Source organism: Aethalodelphis obliquidens, unplaced genomic scaffold (assembly GCF_003676395.1).
Source record: "Aethalodelphis obliquidens isolate GAN/ISIS:26980383/991018 unplaced genomic scaffold, ASM367639v1 scaffold11, whole genome shotgun sequence".
Taxonomy (NCBI): Eukaryota; Metazoa; Chordata; class Mammalia; order Artiodactyla; family Delphinidae; genus Aethalodelphis; species Aethalodelphis obliquidens.
Genome location: NW_020837955.1, coordinates 44,696,638 through 44,716,240, shown reverse-complemented (window position 1 = coordinate 44,716,240; position 19,603 = coordinate 44,696,638). Strand labels below are relative to the sequence as shown.

At 57.6% G+C, this 19,603-nt stretch overlaps 1 protein-coding gene across 1 annotated transcript in view; it reads right to left on the bottom strand.

Annotated features, from left to right (window-relative positions):
• Positions 1 to 2,980: 2,980 nt before the first annotated feature.
• The window catches only part of LRRC27 (leucine rich repeat containing 27), a 38,188-nt gene continuing 21,565 nt past the window's right edge, over positions 2,981 to 19,603 (bottom strand). Inside the window, 5 exon segments of the mRNA XM_027111780.1 lie at positions 2,981 to 5,439; positions 11,445 to 11,562; positions 12,857 to 12,975; positions 17,923 to 17,979; positions 17,981 to 18,020. Coding sequence (XP_026967581.1) covers positions 5,293 to 5,439; positions 11,445 to 11,562; positions 12,857 to 12,975; positions 17,923 to 17,979; positions 17,981 to 18,020 — 481 coding nt within the window. The 3' untranslated portion in view covers positions 2,981 to 5,292.

Below are 19,603 nucleotides of genomic sequence, written 5' to 3'. Positions count from 1 at the left end.
AACACGTGGCAACACGCAGCCCTGAGCCCCGCGAGGTCTGCTCCTTCCCTCCTGAGCACTGGGCTCCCTGCCCCATGGGGATGGCACAAGGGGGCAGAGGGGGTGACGCACTGCCGGTGCCTGAGGACACACCGCTACCCCCCTTCAGCCCAGCAAGAGGGCCCCCCGCCCCCACCAACAGGCAAGGCATCCCCAGGCCAGGATATGTGTCCATGTGGGGTCCGCACCCCACCTCAGGACCACCTGCGGTCACCTGGGACTCCACCTCCACAGACAGGGCCCAGGGCCCATGTCCCAGCCACACCTCTGCGCTACATCCTTCTGAGACGTGGACAGGCCATAGGGGTCACTCCCCTGGGCTGGCTGGTGGCTGGTGCGTGGAGATCGGATGGTGCCGCCGTGGGCTTGACCGTCCACAGGCAGCTTGCAGGAAGGGATGGGGCCGTAGCCACTGACAGGGCCGGACCCTCCTGTCCTGATACTCGTTTTGGGCCCAGGACTCAGGAATCCAAGCTCATGGACCAGGTACCAGTCAGGACGCAGGGGTCTGATGGGAGTGGGAGGACGCCCTGTGGGGCTGTGGCCGCACCCTGGCCGGCGGCAGGTCGGCTGCTGGGCCCTGCGGGGCTGTGTGCCCAGGCTGCGTCCTGGCCAAGGCGCCATCTGCAGGCGAACATGGCTCACAGCATGAGGCCGCCGGGCTGCTGACTCCCAGAAGCAGGTCCTGGGCAGGGCGCCCACCATTATCGCCTGCGGTCCACGCATCTCCGGGCCCCCGCCCTCGCAGCGCAGGCCCTGCCACCCAGGGTTTCGGCCTTTACCTGGGGGCAGGGGGGCGGCTCTTCCTCCCTCCCCCCGCCCAAGGCTGTCTGGCAGCAGAGAGGCCCCAGGAGCACCCATGTGGGCAGTCAGGCATGGCAGGGATGACTTAGCAGTTAAGGAAGGAGAGGACAAAGCAGGAGAGGGGACATGGAGTGGAGACAGGTGACCCGTAACGGGGACGGAGGCCGTCCCCCCCCGGACACCCCAATTCCACCCAGGACAGAGCAGGCCTCCACCCCACATACTCTGAATCCATTGGGGGAGCAGGGCCACCCCCCACCGGCGGCCCAAGCGCCTTCTGAGCAGGGGTCCAGGTGGGTCTCCCGACCAAGCTCAGAACAAGTGCAGTGAGTGATCGCGCCGGAATCGGGTCGTGTAGGGTGAGGACGTCACCCAACAGCCCGTTGGCGGGAGCAGCAGTGAATAAATAACAGATGAACCGCTTGAGGAAGGGAAGGGGGTCCGAGGGAGGTGGCTTCCGCCCTGGGCTCCCACCCTCAGACGGGGGCTGACCTCCAGGGACAGCGGGCTTTGGGTTCCCCAGGACCCCCCGGGTGAGAAATCGGTGTTGGGGACACCAGGCTGGGATCTGGGGGCCTGGTCCAACCCTGCCTCTCTCCAACCAAGAGCCCCAGAGGAGCTGAGAAGGCTGCCGGAGCCCACACCTGAGGCCGGGAAGTGCTGGGAAGCGTGGCGGGGACGGCAGCAGCTGGTGCAGGAGGGCCTGGACCCAGAGCACCAGGCCCCGACCTGACCCGGTCTCAGGGGGCCAGCATCCCAGGAGACTGACCGACTCAGGGAGCCCGTGCCAGTGAGACCACAAGAGGAGGGGCCTGAGCCCAGTGCCCTCCACCAGACTTTCAGAGCTGAAAAGTGAACACTCTCCCAGCGGAATTTCCGTCAGGGAGCTCATGGGGAGGACAGCCACGCTGAGATGCAGAGAATAAACGTGGAATTTCCGTCAGGGAGCTCATGGGGAGGACAGTCACGCTGAGATGCAGAGAATAAACGCAGATATTTCAGGAAGAAACGTCTCTAAGCAGCGAGCATGAAGAAGGAAATCTCAGCTGGGGACGGAGTCGGGAGAGCTGCCCAGTGAGCAGCAAGGGCTCCGGAGACAGAAGGGGACAGGAGAAGGCGCGCAAGCCTTCCAGGAAGAGAAGCAAACGCCGGTCTTGATCTGGGGAGACCGGCACCCGCCAGCCGGGCGGGGGTCCCTGGCTTCCGGGCAGGGCTGGTGATGGGGCCCCCCGTGAAGACGGACAGACACGGGACCCGTGGACACGGGCTCTGCCTCTGGCGAGTGGAGGCTGGAAGTCCACTTGGCACGCTGGTGTCCACTCCAGAGGCGGCCCCCACGGCCACTGCCCGCCCAGGGCGGAGGATGGGCTCGGAGGGGACGTGACCACCTTCCCCACATGAGCAGAGCAGGTGTGAGGCAGGGAGAACCCAACAACCGGGAACCCGAACAGAGACCTCGAGGCAAAGCAGAAACGGCGCAGAGCCACGGGGCCCGTCTGGACATCTGGGCGGCTACGTGGACATCAGCCCAGCTGGGGACGCGGCACTGACACGCCACGCAGAGGCCCTCTCGTACCGGCCCCTCCTGGGGGGACACCCACAGGAGCAGAAGGGAGCACGGGGTCTCGGCATAGCCGAGGGGCGGGGGATGCGGCCCGCTGCTCGGTGAGTTTGGGCGGCCCTGCGATTGAGCCCACGCAGGGCACACGGAGGAAGCGTGCTGTGCTGGTTCGCGGCCCAAGCCTCCGCAAGGCATGGGGACCCCTGCTCTGCGCCTGCTGGGCCCCGGGTGGCCGTGGGAGAGGGCAAAGCACCTGCCACAGAGGCCACGCGGGGGTGCCGCAGGCAGCGGAGGGCACAGACCGCAGCGGGGAGAGAACCAGCCCACAGAGCCCGGCAGCCCGAGCCGAGAGCCACCACACGCTTGCTCTTCAACAGACCACGAGCCGGCCCCGCGCTGCTGGCGGCTGGCGGCCTCTGTGATCTCTGCCTTGGGGTCTCCCAGCTGCCCCGGGAGCAGATCCCCTAGTCCCACCCGGAAGTCAAACTCCCCTCATTCCAACCTTTTAAAAACATCGCTCTGCTCTAAGAATGAATCTTAGAAACAGTGTATGGGTAAAAGTCAAAGATGGTTGCATTATGTATTTCTTTAAAAGGCCAATAGAACAATTTAGTATTAGCAAGTCCAACGTGGCGGCTGATACACTTGATTTCATTCCTTCCATCTTTGTATTTGTTTTGCTGGCTTGCTGTTCACTCCGTTTTTCACCCTGTTCACCTGAAGTCCCCTGTGCTCTGCATCCTGTTAGGAGGTACGATCCTTTTACCTCCTCTGGTAATTTTGGAAAATTAGACGTGTATTTTCCTCCCTGCATCCCCTGACCCTGCATGTTTCCTTCCCTTCCCTCTCCGCTGCCCCGGGTAAAATTTTAAAAATAATTTAAAATTTTTTAAAAATTTGCTTACTTTATCAGAGAACAGCAAAGGAAGAATAAAAGAACATGAGACTCATAAAACAAATAGCAAGAGGGGAGACTTAAAATCAACCATATGAATGTAAGGGGACTAAACCCTCTAATTAAAAGACAAAGATCGTCAGGCTAGAGAAAGGAAGGAAGACCCAAGTATATGATATTTACATAAGACGTACTTTACACATAAAAACCCAGAAAGATTGAAGTAAAAGGATGGAAGACGTATTGGTAAACGCTCAATGGAGCAGTGGTGGTATAAATGCCCATCAGACAAAATAGACCTCAAAGGCAAGAAGTATGGAACACGGGATAAAGAGAAATATTTCCTGTTGACGGAAAGGCTAATTCAACAGGAAGGCACAACAACCCTAAATGCGCAGGCATCTAATAACATAGTTTGGAACCACGTACAGCAGCAGCTGACACGGCTAAAGGGAGACACACGTGAGGCCACACCGTGGCTGGAAATGGTATCCAGCCGACAGGACAAGATGAACCAACCTGGAGGATGCAGGAGATCTGACCAACACCGTCAATCCGCCTGATGGACACACAGCGCTACATCCAACAGCGCTACGTCCAACAGCGCGACGTCCAACAGCGCGACGTCCAAGTAGATTCTCGTCCAGTCGCACGGAACATTTCCCAGAGGAAGTCGTACGGCAGGCGTGAAGCAGGTCTTCACACATTTCCCAGGACCGGACTCACAGGGAACCAGACGCCCAGCCCAGTGAGCCTTCCGGCAGCGTGGCCCGACCCGTGGCCCGACTGAGCCAGAAGTGCTGGCCGAGCCGCTCCCTCTACCCTGGCGCTCACAAGCTGGGAGAGACAACAAACACTTATTATTATTACGCCATGTTAATATAGTCATATATAATAATACATGATATAATTATTTATAATTCTTTATTGCTATTTATCTACTCCTCCAGCTGCTTTGTTCTGGAGTAACTTGTTAACGCAGCAACAGGTAGCTAACACACCTTCTAGCTTCTTGAGTTGGGAGCCCAGGGTATGGATTTTACCTGTCTCTTCCTTTGTGGCATATGCATTTGAAAGTGGTGAAGTTCCCTCTAAGCACTGATTAAACCCAAAGAAAACAGAAAAGAAGGGGAAGAACGGGAATCAATGATACAGAAAACACGATAGAAACTCGACAAAGCCAACCGTGGTTGTTCGAAAAGATTAACAGAAGTGACGAATCCCGAGCAAGATTAAGGAAAACGGGGCAACATCAGTAACGAGAAAGGGGACATTGTTACAGGTCCTCAGTGACTGAGAAAATATGAGGATATTATGAAGAAGTTTATGCTGATGAACCTGACAACTTGGATGAAATGGAAAAACTCAAGGAAAAACATGTCTACCAAAGAAGTTGACACAAAAAGAAATAGAAAATCTGAGTTATCCTACATCTGTTAAAAAAAAGAAATCGAATCAAAGGTCTTTTCAAGATCAAGCCCTTATTTCACATCTAATCAGACGTTCGGCACAAGAGACTAAGTCGCGCCGACGCTGGGTGAGAGCCCGGGGGCCTGGGACGGGGCCGGCGGTGCTGCAGGGCCAGGGGAGGGGCAGCGCCCAGGGAGGGGAGCAGCGCCGCCGGGCGGGAGGAGGGCACTCCTGCCTCCCCAGCAAAGACGGCCCCACGGACCTCGGGCCCCACTTTAGTCAGTCGTGAAAGCTTGATCCCCGCTGTGAGCAGGGTCGGGGGGCACAGGTGCCGACACCACGTTCTGCCAGCCGACGGGCTGCAAACGGATGCCACGCGGCCGTCACCGTATTCTCTTAATGCAGCTCAGACCTCCTGCAGCCTCCGAATAGGCAGCGCAGATGGGGACCCGTAAACCTCACGCCCTGCACAGGGGCGACCCCTGGGGAGGCAGCGAGCTGCCGGCCTGTTTTCCAGGTGAGAAGATGCTCAGTCTGTACCAGTGATGCTCTGTCATTAGCATCTGTAAACGTTTGCAGGTTCTTAATAGTTCGTGTTAAAAAATAGATTCTGAGGCTGCAACAAAGTCGGGCCGAGCGAAAGGCTTCCGGGGAGAGCTGTACATTGATGGTTTCTGTTCAAGGTCGACCTCAGTTCTAGTTTCATTACTTCATCCTGCAGCCTCCTGGCCTTGGGGAGAAAGGAAGGGGTCAGGTTAGCCTGGCCACGGGGCTGGGGAGGGCGCCGGGTGACGGGTGGGACCTGTCCCCTGGGCCCAGAGCCGCCCTCCCGAGGGGGAGCCCCCCCAGCACGCCTCACCCCCTCTGCTCACCCCGATCCACCAGCTGGGCCAGAAGACGGTGAGATGGAGAACGCAGGGGACCAGGCGGCCAGAGCAAAAGGAGCGGGCCCTCCCGCGTCTGAGGGCAGGTGTGTCTGCGCGGGGCCTCCCCACCCCCGGGGGGCCGTGTCCTCCACGCTCCCCTCCCTCCCCTCACCACCCCCTCAGCTCTGTCTCCCTGGGGCATAGCCTGGAGGCCCCCCTGAGACCCCTACGCCGCCTCGTCCCCTAAGATGGATCTACCACGATCTTGGGTGAAACTAACACCCAGAGCTTGTGTCGTGAGGCCCAGAGCTTGTGTCATGAGGCCCAGGGGAACCTCCGCTGCCGTCCACTGAGTACCCACTGCTTCCGGTTTCCTTCCGGCAGAGATGTGTACTCTGTGAGCTGACTGCTCCTTTAAAAACATCCATTTAGTTCCCCAGGCCCGTCCTTTCCTGGGGTCATCCAAGCAGCCTGGCTCCCCTGCAGACCCTCGGGCCGGGCTCCTCCCCCGGGGTCTCTTCCCCGTCTTGGGAGGACACGCCCGCTCTTCCAGCTCCAGAGGGAAGGGAAGGGACGTCCCCGAGTCCCCGCGTGGCGCCTGGCCCAGTCTCTGCATGTGCCCTGTCCCTCCCTGGGGGCTCCAGGACCTCAGAGCCTGTTTGGGATGGTCTGGGGCCATGGCCGCCCGGCAGCCTGGAAACAGCCTGCTTCCTGAACCTCCCTGGGTTTTCCCGTGAGTTTCCAGAGCATCTCGGAGGTCAGGCCTCTCCGGTCGACCCTAGGGTCTGACTCATCTCTGCTTTCCATCCCTCCTTTTGTCTTTGTTCCGCTTCTTGGGGGATTTGCTCGACCTCATCTGTTGATTCAGGCTTTTTAACTTTTAGGGATTCTGGCTGTACTTTTCACTTAACTCCAAGTTCTCAGATACCTGAGTGCCCACTCTTGTAACAGCTGGTTTCCATCATTGCCCAGAGGACTTCAATTCGTCTGCGCGTTTCCAGTCGGCCGTTTTGGTCCCTCCCTCGAGCGCCCAGCGTCCCGGCTCCCACCCACTCAAGGAGTAGGCACTGAAATGCCGTACCCACTGGGACGCGGCCCTGCTGGTCAGTCAGGATGGGGGCGGGGGGCCCACGAGCCAGGGCTCTGAGGGCATTCATCTCCGCCAGTTTTCTTCAGGGGCCCCTTCCCACTCTCAAGGCGGGGAGCAGGCGTCCGGCCTGATCCTCGTGGCTCCCGCGCTCAGGAAGGCATCGGGTGGCGCCCCCCTTCCGCGGGAGGGCCCACGGGCCCAGACCTCCTTGTTCAACCTCTGAGAGTCCATCCCCCACACGTCCTGCTGGGTGGACAGGGGAGCTGAGCAGGGTGGCGAGGGTGCTGCGGACCTTCCACCCTCAGCCTCTCCAGTCCTGAGTCCGTGGGCCCCGTGGAACCAGCCATCTCGCTTCTTGCCAGCCTCCCTCTCAGAGGCCCTCGTGTCACAGCAGCAGGTGGCTTTCTTCCTCCAGAACCAAGCTGGCCTGTGAATGGTTAGGTTACAGGCTCAGCGGCTGGAACAAAGGCCCAGATGGGGAGGCCGAACCAGGTGCGGCGGTTTATCTGAGGGCTGCTGTCAGCATGGGGACGTTACTCTGCCCCTCACTCCACACTCTCAACCTCAGGGTCTGGGATGGCTGCCCCAGCTCCCACCATCGCCTGTGCATTCCAGCAGGGGGAGGGGAGGACAAGCTCAGGAAGTTCATACACACGTCTACGTCTATTCCTGTCCTGCTGGCCCGACCGTAATCACAGGCCGTCGCATACGCTACGAGGGGTGTTGGGAAACGTGGCCTCTAGCGGGCGGCCCGTGCTCTGTTCGTGATTATGGGAGGAGCTGGCCTCTCCTCTCCCTTTCCTTTGTGCTGAGGAGCTGCCTCACTTTGCTCCTCTCCTGTTGTCCAGTGGGGCCGCAGGGCAGACTGGAGACTAACCCACGAGAAAAGGGGCCACGCGCACCTGGAGGGAGAGCCTGCCGGGCATCAGCTGGCCCTCACCAGATGCAGACCTCCTGGCCTTCCAACCTGATGTGAGCTCCTGGCCGCGGGGCCCACCTTCTCCCACCGGTGGTGCATCAAACGCTGTCGAGACTGTCTTGTGAACCGTGTGCGTGGCTCTCGGGCACCCACACTTCACCCGGGACTTTATTTCTGTAGTTTTCACCCCCCGCCAGAGGGGACATTTGCTACAGCTGATGAGCCCAGGCTGACGCGTCACCACCCAAGCCCACAGCTGGCCTTAGGGTTCACTCCTAGTGTTGTAATTCCATGGCTTTGCACAAACGCACAGTGACACGCATCCATCCTCACAGTGTCACACAGAGCAGCCCCACTGCCCTAGCATCGCCTGTGCTCCCCCGTTCATCCCTCCCTCCCCCCGACCCCTGGCAACCTGGTCTCTTTACTGTCTCCATAGTTCTGCCTTTCCCAGAATGTCACAGAGTTGGAATCATACCGTAGGCCGCGTTTTCAGAAGCCTCACACAATGCTTCTTTCACTCTGTAATAAGCATTTGAAGTGTTTCCCTGTCTTTCATGGCCTCTTAGCTCATTTTGCACACCGAGTAATATTCCAGTGTCTGGATGGACCACAGTTCATTAGCCCGTTCCCCTACGGAAGGACATCTTGGTTGTTTCCAAGTTTTGGCAGTTATGAATGAAGCTGCTACACACATTTGTGTGCAGGTTTCTGTGTGGACATAAGTTTTCAACTCCTGTGGGTAAATACTAAGGAGCACAACTGCTGGACTGTATGGTAAGAGTATACTTAATTTTGTAAGAAACCGTCACGCTGTCTCCAAGGTGGCTGCACTGCTCTGTGTTCCCACCGGTGGTGAGTGAGAGTCCCTGCTGCTCCTCAGTCCATGGGCAGCTGGTGTGGTCCGTGCCTGCATCACAGCCATTCTAACAGGTGTGCAGTGCTAGCTCCTTGTTGCTTTAAATTGCATTTCCTAATGAAGTACTTTGTTCAGCACTTTTTCATAAGCATATTTAACATCTATGTACCTTCTCTGGCAAGGTGTTGGTTCAGGTCTGTGGCCCATCATTTAATAGGGTTGTTTGCTTTCTTATTGTTGAGTCTTTAAGAGTTCTTTGCTTATTTTGGACAACAGTGGTTTATCATATATGTCTCTCGCAACTATTTCCCCCAAGTCTGTGGCTGTCTTATTCTTGACAGTGTCCTGCACAGAACAGAATTTTAAAATTTTAATGAAGTCCAACTTACCATTTTTTTCTTTCATGCCTTGATGTTCTATGTAAAAAGGCGTCACCAACTCAAGGTCATCTAGGTTTTCTATGTTGTCTTCTAGGAGCTTTATATTTTTGCATTTTACATTTAGGTCTGTGACCCATGTTTTTACAGCTTTATTGAGGTATAATTTATATAAAAAACTGTACATATTCTATGTACACAGTCTGGTAAGAGTGATCCACTTTTAGTTAATATTTGTGACGGGTATAAGGTCTGTGTCTAGATTCATTTTTCTGCATGTGGATGTCCGGGTGGCCCAGCACCAGCTGTTGAAAACACTCTCTTTGCTCTGTTTTGTTCCCTTTGCTCATGTGTCAAAGATCAGTTGACTGTATTTGTGTGGGTCCATTTCTGGGCTCTGTCTTCTGTGCCATTGATCTGTCTGACTCTTCTTTCACCAACACCACACCGTCTTGATTGCTGTAACTTTATAGAAAGTCTCGACGTTGGGTAGTGTCAGTTCTCCGACCTTGTTCTTCTTCTTCAATATTGTGTTGGCTCTTTTGGGTCTTTTGCCGCCATATAAACTTTAGAATCAGTTGGTCAATATCCACAGAATGACTTGATGGGATTTTGACTGAGTTTAAGGTGAATCTATGGATCAAGTTGGGAAGAACTGACACCTTGACAATACTGAGTCTTCCTATCCATGAACATGGACCATCTCTCCATTTATTTATTCTTCTTTAGTTACCTTCATCAGAGTTTTGTACTTTTCCTCATATAGATTTTGTGCACATTTTGTTGGATTTATACCTAGCACCATTTTTGGGGTGCTAATATAAATGGTATTGTTTTTAATTTCAAATTCCACTTGTTCATTGCTGGTATATGGTAAGCAATGGACTTTTATATATTAACCTTGTATCCTGCAACCTTGTTATAATTGTTTACTAGTTCCAGGAATTTTTTGGGTCAATTCTTTGGGATTTTCTACACAGACAATCACGCCACCTAAGAACAAAAATGCTGAGGAGAAACAGTGAGAGGGGACACCCCTGCCTTGTTACTGACCTTGGGGGAAAGCGTCTAGTTTCTCACCATTAAGCATGATGTTAGTGTAGAGTCTCTGTGGATGTCCTTTAACAAGCCGAGGAAGCTCCCCTCTATTCCCAGTTTGCTGAGGGTTTTTATCATGAATGGGTGTTAGACTTTGTCAAATGCTTTTTTTTTTTGCAGCTACTGATACAAGCCTATGATTTTTCTTCTTCAGCCTGTGGATGTGATGCGTCATGTAAACTGGCTTTCAGACGCTGAGCCAGCCTTGCATGTCTGGGGTACATTCCACTTGGTCGTTCGTTATTCTTTTTATACGTTGTTGAATTTGACTTGCTCGTGTTTTGGTGAGGGTTTTTGCATCTTTGTTCATGAGAGAGACTGGGCTGTAGTTTTCCTTTCATGTAATGCCCTTGCTTTTGGTACTGGGGTGATGCTGGCTTCATAGGGTGAGTTACACAGTATTCCCTCTGCTTCTAGCCTCTGGAAGGGAGCTGACGCAATTGCTTCCCTGAATGTTTGGTAGACTTCACCAGGGAACGCACTGGAAAGCTTATTAATTATTGATTCAAGTTCATTAATAGTATCAGTCTATTCAGATCGTTTCTTCTCCTGTTGAGTTTTGGCTGATGGTGTCTTTCAAGGAATTGACTCATTTCAAATAGGTTATGAAATCTGTGAGCATAGAGTTGTTCCCAACACCAAACAGACTTTTGAGTCTCTAATCTGAAGCAGTGCGATGAGACACAGCTGTTCAGAAGCCCTAAGAGGTAGGGTTTGGGGTGTCCAAGAATGAGGTTATTCCCGTCAATGATAGATTTGGAGAGAATAAAGGTTCCTCTGAAGGCAAGGCCGGGAAGGAAAAGAGTCTGAGAAGAGGGGCAGAGTCTGAGCAGGGTGGGGTCTCTACGAAGCGCCCCAGCCCCTGCCTGTGTTCCTTCCCCCCCATCCCTGTGGGCCCCAAGAGAGGGGACAATAGTGACAGAGCCCTCGGCGGGCGGTGGGGACGATGCTGCTAGCCCTGGGGCAGCAGACCCGGGAGAGGGGCTCTGGGCCACCGCACCGGGGTGAGACACACGGCTCAGAACAGGCCCACGAGCTGGGGCCTGGGTGCTGGGAGGACAGGCAGGTGCTCCTGCGGCTGGGAGAGCGAGTGCCCGCGGGCAGCGGGGGCAGCTGATGGGGATGCGTGGAGGCCTGGGTGCTCGCGGGGAGGGCGGGGTGGGGGTGGGGTGGGCTGACTATGTGCTGGGCAGGGCAGGAAGGTGTCTCCTCCATCTCTGCGTCACTCTCGTAACGGCGGACACTCCAGACACGCAGTAGGTGCTTATCTACGTCTGTGGGATGGACGGATGGACGGACTGATGCTGGTGGCAACCTTCCTGCCACACAGACGTGGGCGTGCCGGGAGGACCACAGCCGCGGGTCCGTCCAGTGGTGCCGGCACCCGGGGGCGCACGCTTGCGGGAATGTTTCCTTATCCTCTGACCACCCGTGATGCTGGGAAGACTCCACAAGTTTAGAGAACGTGTGGTTCCCTTCGAGTTTTAATCAAATCTTATTTTCAAGTCGAGCTGACAAATACTTACAATTTCCAAGTCCTGCGTGGCCCTCCCTATCTCCTCGAGAGGTGCCGACCCTCGGAATCTGCTTCTTCGTTCCCGCAGTTGCTGGATGTGCTGTTTCCGCTTTTCCTCTCGGAAGGCACTGGGGAAACAAAGGGCAGCGAGGAAAGGATTCTACCTGAACACGGAGGGAGAATTTTCCCTTTCTCCTTCTGGCCAAAACAGCAGTCCTGGGGCTGGTCGGCCGGCCCCCGGTTGGGCACCAGCCCACAGACAGACAGGCTGCCTTTACCGCCCCCTCCTGCACTCACAGCTGCTAGACCAGCTCACGAAAGATGTTGCACACCGAGGACACTGCACGCTCTGCACGCGAAGGAGGAGGTGTGTCTTTGTTTTCATATGAAACACACAGCTTTAATAAACCCTCAAAGAGAGGAACAGAGCACGGCATCAAGTAGGATTTTAGACACGTCTGCTCAGTATGGCCCAGAGCCCTCCCGCGGGATGTCGGGCGCTCAGTGGGAAGGGCGGCAGAGCCTGGTGGGTCCCCGGCCGGGCCTCCCGAGACCCCGCCCCACCAGCACAGCGGCCTCCTGAGGCCTGCAGGACAGACGCTGGGTGAAGGGCCTGCCCGCCCAGCATCTCAGAGCCCAGCTCTCAGGAAATCCTGTCCACGGCGCAGGGGCGTCCGTGTAGATGTCGTCTGCTGTGGCTTGCTGAGGGCCCACGGGGGCGACGGAAGTTCCCCGGAGGACGTGAGAGCACATTCCAACCCACGTGGCTGGGTTAGCCCCAGGCGCAGACCTATGACGTTTCCCCGATTTCCAGGGGGGAGGGAGAAGGAATGAGCCCTCTGCCGTCCACAGGTCACAGCGTGATGACCTTCCCCCAGGCCCTCAGACCAGAGCTGGTGCCCGTGGTGGGAGCAGTGCCAGGGCCCAGGGCAGGCGGGTGCCCCCATCCCGAGCCCCCCGGTTTACTTCAGCTCTGGCCTCTGAGCCCATGGAGGTGCCTCCCTGCGGTGGGCCTGGTGCAGACGGGGGCGGCGGGAAGGCGGGGAGGACAGCGCGGAGCCCCCTCGGTCATTCCTGGTGCGGACTCTGGGTCGGCAGGGGGCCGAGGGCAGAGCGCCCAGCGGCAGGGCAGCATCAGCACAGGAGGACGAGGGCTCGCCAGGACCCTAAGCAGCCGCTGTCCCGGGGGGGCGAGGGGGCGGAAAGGGCGGCGATCTAGGGGTCGAGTGGACACTGCGGGAGTGAGAGCTGCAAAGTGGCGGCATGGCGGCTCTCCTGCTTTTTGTCCCTGAGTGTACCTGGACCTGCAGGAGGGGCCCAGGGCAGGCCGGGGCTGAGGTGGGGGGAGCGGGAGAGATGCATCTGCAGGGGGAGGTCGGAGGGCGCCGCGTCCAGCAGAACGGAACGAGACCCGGTACCCACCTCATTCCCTGACTTGCTTGCAGTTATTTCTCTTTGCTTTGTTTCAGCTTCCCAGGCGAATGCATCGGTATTTTCTCATGACCTATCAGGTCAGTGGCAAAGGGAACCTTGGACGCCACCTGGAAACGCAGCGAGAGGGTTTCAGGAATCCGGGAATACGCAGCCGCTAACACCAAGGCGGCTTCAGGTGCAGCACACTCGTGCCCCACACGCTGGGGTCCCCAACCCTTGGCCTGGGCTGGCCGGCGGTGCAGGGTGAGGGCAGAGCGCAGGACACGGGGCAGGTGGACGGCTCCTCAGCGGCCCGGGGGCGCCAGCGCAGCAGATGGAAACACTCTGCAGGGGCCCCGCGCCTCTCGTACGGCCCTGTGTTAAATCACTACGTCAAGCTAACACACGAGGGCTCACACCTGACTGATGAAGTGGGGAAAGCAGAAGAAGCCTCGCCGTCGGAAAACCTGAATGACAGATTCACCAGCTTGGATCAGTGGCACAACAAACTGACACAAAGCAACTGAAAACGTGCAGGAAGTAACCCAGTGCTGGCTTTTCTGCTACAGTAAGACTGCTGTGACTCCGGGTGCGAAGGAGGGCCTCCTGCACGCGTGCGGGCACGGCTGGAGCTCAGGTGCGTCCCACTAACTAGCCCCCTACCCCCATGCCCGGCGCCCAAGGCCAGGCAAGCTCCGATGCTCTCAGGGACCCTGTGAGCTCCAGATGGCTACCGTCCAGCGCCTCCTGCAGGATGCTTTCTCTGCTCTCCCCAGCAGCCGCCACGGGTTTTACTGGGTGCAGGGGCCATGTCCAGGGGCAGAGGAAGACAGGGTAGTTCTGTCGTGGTTCTGGAAACTCTCCGTAAGAATTCACAGGCCACCTCAATTTATTTTGAAAACAACAAATTCCTTAAAACTTGTAGGTTGCAGCATTACACAAAATATGTTGAAATAGCGCTACAAATGCTAGCGAATTCCTCATTTCTAGGGCCCGCGGATGTCACACCTGGATTTCTGGTCAGCTGGACCTGGTGTGTCTCATCTGGATTTGCTCACCCACGTCTTCAAAGTGGCCCCCGTCTCCCACCCAATTCCCCTTTCCCTGGTTCTCTATCTACCAGGTCTGCCTTTCCAGAGCCTTCCTTTTCCCTCCTCCCTCCTTGGGCCACAACTGGATGTCTGGTTGGAGCCCTCCTGCACCCTGACCTCCTCGGCTTCCACGCCAGGCCCCGTGCTGCTGAGGGTGCCCGACACCCTGCTGCTGGGGGTATGTCCTCACTGCTCTGCTGGGGTGCCCCGGGCTTCCTGAGGACCTGTGACCTCTGCCACGTCCCACCCCAGCCATCCCGTGGCAGCCTCGTCCTGCCCCGGGGCCCTGGTACGATCCCGCCTTCAGCGCCAGAAACCGGGGGCCCTGCGCCCACGTAACAAGGACGTGAGTGGAAACACACCAGGGCCCTTGACCAGCGCTGCCCGCTGCTGCCCCCACCCCCAAACGGACAAGTCTGAGAACCAGACCGAGCCTGCGCTCCTCAGGCAGCTTTAGACCTGTGCTTGTCTGTCTGTCTGTGGGTCAGGGCAGCACAGCTGCTGCAGGGACAGGGCGCGTGCGGGTCCTGGGGAGGCGAGGGGGATCAGAGCAGGGCTAATCTGCCCGGTCACCTCTAAGCGGGTTACCAGGGCGGGACCTGTCCGCCTGCGTCGTCAGCTCCACCCCAGCACCTGTCTGACTCTTAGAAGGACCTAGCGCCAGGGAAGGCTGGGAGAGAGGAGGGAGGATGGAGGGGGGTGGATGGGCGGGGGAGGGGAGCAGAAACCACGTCCAACCTTTCCTCTGCTCTGCTCCCCCCATGCTGCCAGGCTGCAGACGCAGCAGAACTGAAACTACCTGCTGGCTGCCTGGGAGCCGGCACACACGCTGTCATTAATCAGGGTTCTCCTCAACAGTGCTCCAACACAGGGAAAAGAACTAAAGCCACTAGGTGTACTTCCTAAAGTCAGACATTTATCTTTAAAACCTTTAGAAGTATATGATTTGGACTGAAACCCCAGCCATATCTTACTGTTATCACAAAGTACAGAGGAGGGAGGGCCCTGCACCCTGCGGAGCAGGCGAGGAGGACGGCGCCGTGTTAGTGGCTGAGAGTGGCTCGACCCCGAGTTTTTTGTTTTGTTTTGTTTTACTTTTTGGCCGTGTTCTGTGGCATGTGGGACCTTAGTTCCCTGACCAGGGATAGAACCCGGGCCCCCTACACTGGAAGTGCAGAGTCTAAAGCACTGGACAGCCAGGGGAGTCCCTTGACCCTGAGCTTCATATGTTGAGCGTCAAGCAGACGAGGGGTATTCTTCAGGCCAATAAAATGGATCCAGAGGCCACTGGCACAGCTGCCAGTTTAGAGCATCGTGGAAAATGAAAACGCAAGGCTTTTTAAAAAGGGGGTGATGAGTCAGGAGGCTCAGGCCCCCTGCCCATGCGGGAGGAGTCTTCCCTTCCCTTCCTGCTTTCAGGCTCTGGGGGGCAGGACGTGGGCGACCCCACAGAGCACACGGGTGCAGCCGGAACGTGGGAGGGCCTGGTGCGGCCGGGGGACAGAGGATGCGGTGGGCGTGCAGACGATGCTTTTGTGGGTTCCACAAACCCACGTCTTTGTACGACAGGCCTGTGATCCGACTGCTTTATTTCTGTGAGGCGGGACACCGGAAGTCTTCCAAGAAATCAGTATTTTTAACTTTACTAGACATTTCCAAGCAGCTGACGCCCTGGCAGCAGCAGTGGCCGGAAGCCTGCTGCCCGAGGCTTCTGTTCTGCCGGCCACTTCCCGAGCGGTGCTGGTGGGTGTTTACACCCGGACCTCCGAGCAGCTGGGCTTCTTTTCTGAATTTACCGCCACTGGGGCTTCCTCACCTGTGAACTGCCTGTCCTACACTTTGCCCGTTTCTCTACTGCATTCTTTAATTTAAAAAATCTACTTGTGGTTTTTCTTTATATTTTAGATATTAATCTTTTGTTACAAACATACGTCACAAATATTTCCCCCTATCTTTTGACTTTAATTATAGTATTTTAGGCCATATAAAATATTTAAGTTTTATGAAGTAAAGATTTCCTGCTGTGAGTTTCAGAGCTTCTAAATTTCCTATCTAACTTATGGGATGTTGTGGTACTCCAAGTTATACAGACATTTGTCAATTTCCACGCTGTAAAACATAGTGACCACCTTTCTCTGTAATATACAAAAATACACACAACGGGATAAGCTGCTTCTTGCACAGTATCACAGAAGTCGTTTCTAGCTGGAGTGACCCACATACAAAAGACAGTTTGCGCCGGCAACGCCGCGCCTATGGGCACTGCAGCCACATGACAGAAGCAACTCTCGCATTTGTGGATGGACGGACGGAGAAGAATATGTGCCCGTCCACAGGATGGAATATCATTCAGCCTTAAAAAGGAAGGAAATTTTGACACAGGCTACGATACAGATGAACCTTGAAGACGTTATGCTCAGTGAAATGAGCCAGACGCAAAGGGACCAATGCCGTGTGATTCCACCCACAGGAGGTCCCCACGGGAGCCAAATACAGAGACAGAAAGTAGAGGGCGGGGCTGGGGGCCGGGGGAAGTGGGGTGAGGACTTGGTGTTTAACGGGGACAGAGTTTCCGTTTGGGAAGATGAGAAAGTTCTGGAGACAGATGTGGTGTCGGTTCCACAGTGGGAATGTCCTAAATGCCTCTGAACTGTACATTTAACGACGGTCAAGATGGTACGTTTTATCATATGTCACGCGTATTCAAGCCCGAGTGACCTGCAGTGGCTCCCCATCCGACAGCCACCGTGGTCATGATGATGCTTAAATACCACCCTGGAGGCGGGAGGGGGGGAAGGTGCACCAGTCTGCCCAGAGCTCCAGCTGCCCCGGGGGTCCATGGTCTCTGGGGGTCATCTTAACAATCCTCTCTGTGGTCTGCGGGGAGAGGAGGTGCTCTCGCTGCCATGAAGAGGCTGAGGGGGCCTGGGCAGAGGGGAAATCGCCCTTCCGCTGCAGTCATGTGGCGTGTGGCCTGGACTGGGGACCGAGTCCAGCCTGGGAGCCCTGAGCCCGCCATCGTGAGCCCCTTCTGTCCACCCCTGATCAGCACCCAGGAAGCAGGAGCGGCTGGGGACCAGGCAGAATGACAGGAGGCCAGCATGATCGCGCGTGGCCAGCCCCAGAAGCCAGGGCCGGGCTGCCTAGGGGTCTGGTGGGATGGGGGCGCCTGCATAGTCCGGCCAGCGGGTGTCTGGAGCCCAGGAGCCCGTGCAGGTCGAGGCAGACGTTCATGTCCCACCCCTGCTCTGAAGACACACAGACGGGGGCCCAGCAGGTAAGGGCAGAGGAAGCGGCGTGCAAAGGCACCGGGCAGAGAGGAGGGACAGCAGGGAGGCTCCGGGCCCTGGCGAGGGTGGGGTCGGGGTGACTTCGTTATGCCGGGCTCACGAGCAGGGGTGAGGGGCTGCCGTGATCAGAGCGGGAGCAGAGCGAGGAGAGGCCTGGACACCAGGACAGAGCCGCCTCGGGGAGCTCGAGCACAGAGAGGACCGGACAGGCCTCGGGACGGCCCTCCGGGTGAGGACAGACAGCCTCTCACCGGACCTGGGAACAAGGAGGTCAGGGGAGTCCCCAGGAGGGCACAAGCACAGCTCCCCCAGAGGAGGGCGAGGGGCAGTGACGCTCCCTCCACGTGGCCAGCCGGCCTGAAGCCCACGCAGGAGGAGTGCGGGGCGGCTGTGGGGGGGCGGCTGGGGTCCGAGTGCCACAGGGAGGCTCCCGGGAGGCCAGGAGTGGGCACTGGGGCTGCAGAGGGGTGGCTGGTGGAGGCCGGGGAACAGGGAGGACGAGCCCGGGCCAGTGCGGGGTGCTGGGAGGCCCACTGGTGGCCTGCTTTCTAAGGGGAGGTCGCTGCTGGCTGAGTGGCAGAGGCCGGTGAGCGGTCAGGCTTTGCAGAGCAGGCAGCCTCCTTCACCCGTGAGCCTGGACACAGGCAGCCGCGCCACCCCTCGGGGCTGAACGGGCTGCCCCCCGCAGATGTACCAGGTTCCTCCGTGGGGTCGGGAGGTGGCTGAGCCCCTCCCTCCTCCTCTGCATCCTCCTGGGCCAGCACCCTCCACTCCTGCAGTGCTTGCCTGTCTCTGGAGGACACAGCGGAACACGGATGTTGTCGTTAAAAGCAGCTTCGTGCGCAGCTTACAAAGATTTCTTTTAAGATTTTCTTTGATGTGGTCTAAAGAAAGACCATTTTTAAAGTCTTTACTGAATTTGTTACACTATTGCTTCCGTTTCATGTTTTGGTTTTTTGGCCGCGAGGTATGTGGGATCTTAGCTCCCTGACCAGGGATCAAACCCACACCCCCTGCACTGGAAGGTGAAGTCTTTACCACTGGACCTCCAGGGAGGTCCCTACAAGGATTTCTACTGTCACTTTTTTTTTTTTTTTTTTGCGGTACGCGGGCCTCTCACCGTTGTGGCCTCTCCCATTACGGAGCACAGGCTCCGGATGCGCAGGCTTAGCGGCCATGGCTCACGGGCCCAGCCGCTCCACGGCATGTGGGATCTTTCCAGACCAGGGCACGAACCCATGTCCCCTGCATCGGCAGGCGGACTCTCAACCACTGCGCCACCAGGGAAGCCCATCTACTGTCACTTTTAAAGCTTCACACGAAAGCCCTTCACTCCTGATCCCGTGGCCGGACACACGGGCAGCTTGGGGGCTCCGAAACGCACGTGTGGGCAGAGCTCCCTGGACGGGGACAAGCCAGGCCCCGCCCAGCCCCTGCCCAGTGAGGCACCAGGACACTTTTCAGGGAAGGCCTGGTCGGGGCCGTGGCCATGAGCTCCACAGCAAAGGCTTCAGGCATTCACTGGCCTGCACGGGGCCCAGGGGATGCTGACCGGTCCACTTCCTCTCAGACGCCCGAGCCTCACCTAAGAGCGTGAGCCCTGTCTCTCCAGCCCCGTCACCCGCGGTGTCACTGTGCTGTTGGCTGCGTCTCGCCCGCTGCACCGCGAACCGCCCACGGCAATGCCCAGGGGACTCGCTGCCCACGCGGGCACAGCGGCACCGCAACGCTGGGGAGCCTCTGAGCTGAACAGAAGCCACCCCTGCCCAGGCTGCGGCTGTGGCGACGGGGCCGGGACGGGGCCAGGGCTTCACCCGCCACGCACTCTGGGTCTGGATGCTACGTCTCCAGCCTGGGTCTCCACCTGCCTGTCTGACCCCATTCCTGGATCTTCCACGGAGTCCCATGGTCAGCGCCCTCCCACCCCACCTGCACATCTGGCCCTCAGTCTCCCCTCTCAGCAGAGCCCTCCATCGTGGGCCCAGACCCTGGCCACCATCCCAGACTCGCCCTGGCCTCTCCCGCTGCCCGCGTCAGGGGCCCTTTGGTGCCCAGGGTCACAGCAGCTGGGCCCTCCTGGGCTCTGGCCGCTGCCCTGCGAGAGCCTCTGTCCTATCTCCACGATGAGGCAGGAGATCGGTGTCGGCAGAATCTGGCTACGTGCTCCCCCAGCTCCAGGCCCGAGGGAGGGCCGGGCACCCCCTCTGCACCCCTGCAGAGCCCGCCTCGCCTGCGAGGCTGCTTCCCGAGCCCCCAACCCAAGCCGGTGCCCCGCGTGGAACTGTGGCCCTGTGACATCAGGGGCAGTGCTCCTGGGCGCAGGGGCCTGTCTTTGTCTCTGCCACCTCTTGGGAAGTGGGCTGGAAGGTTCCTCA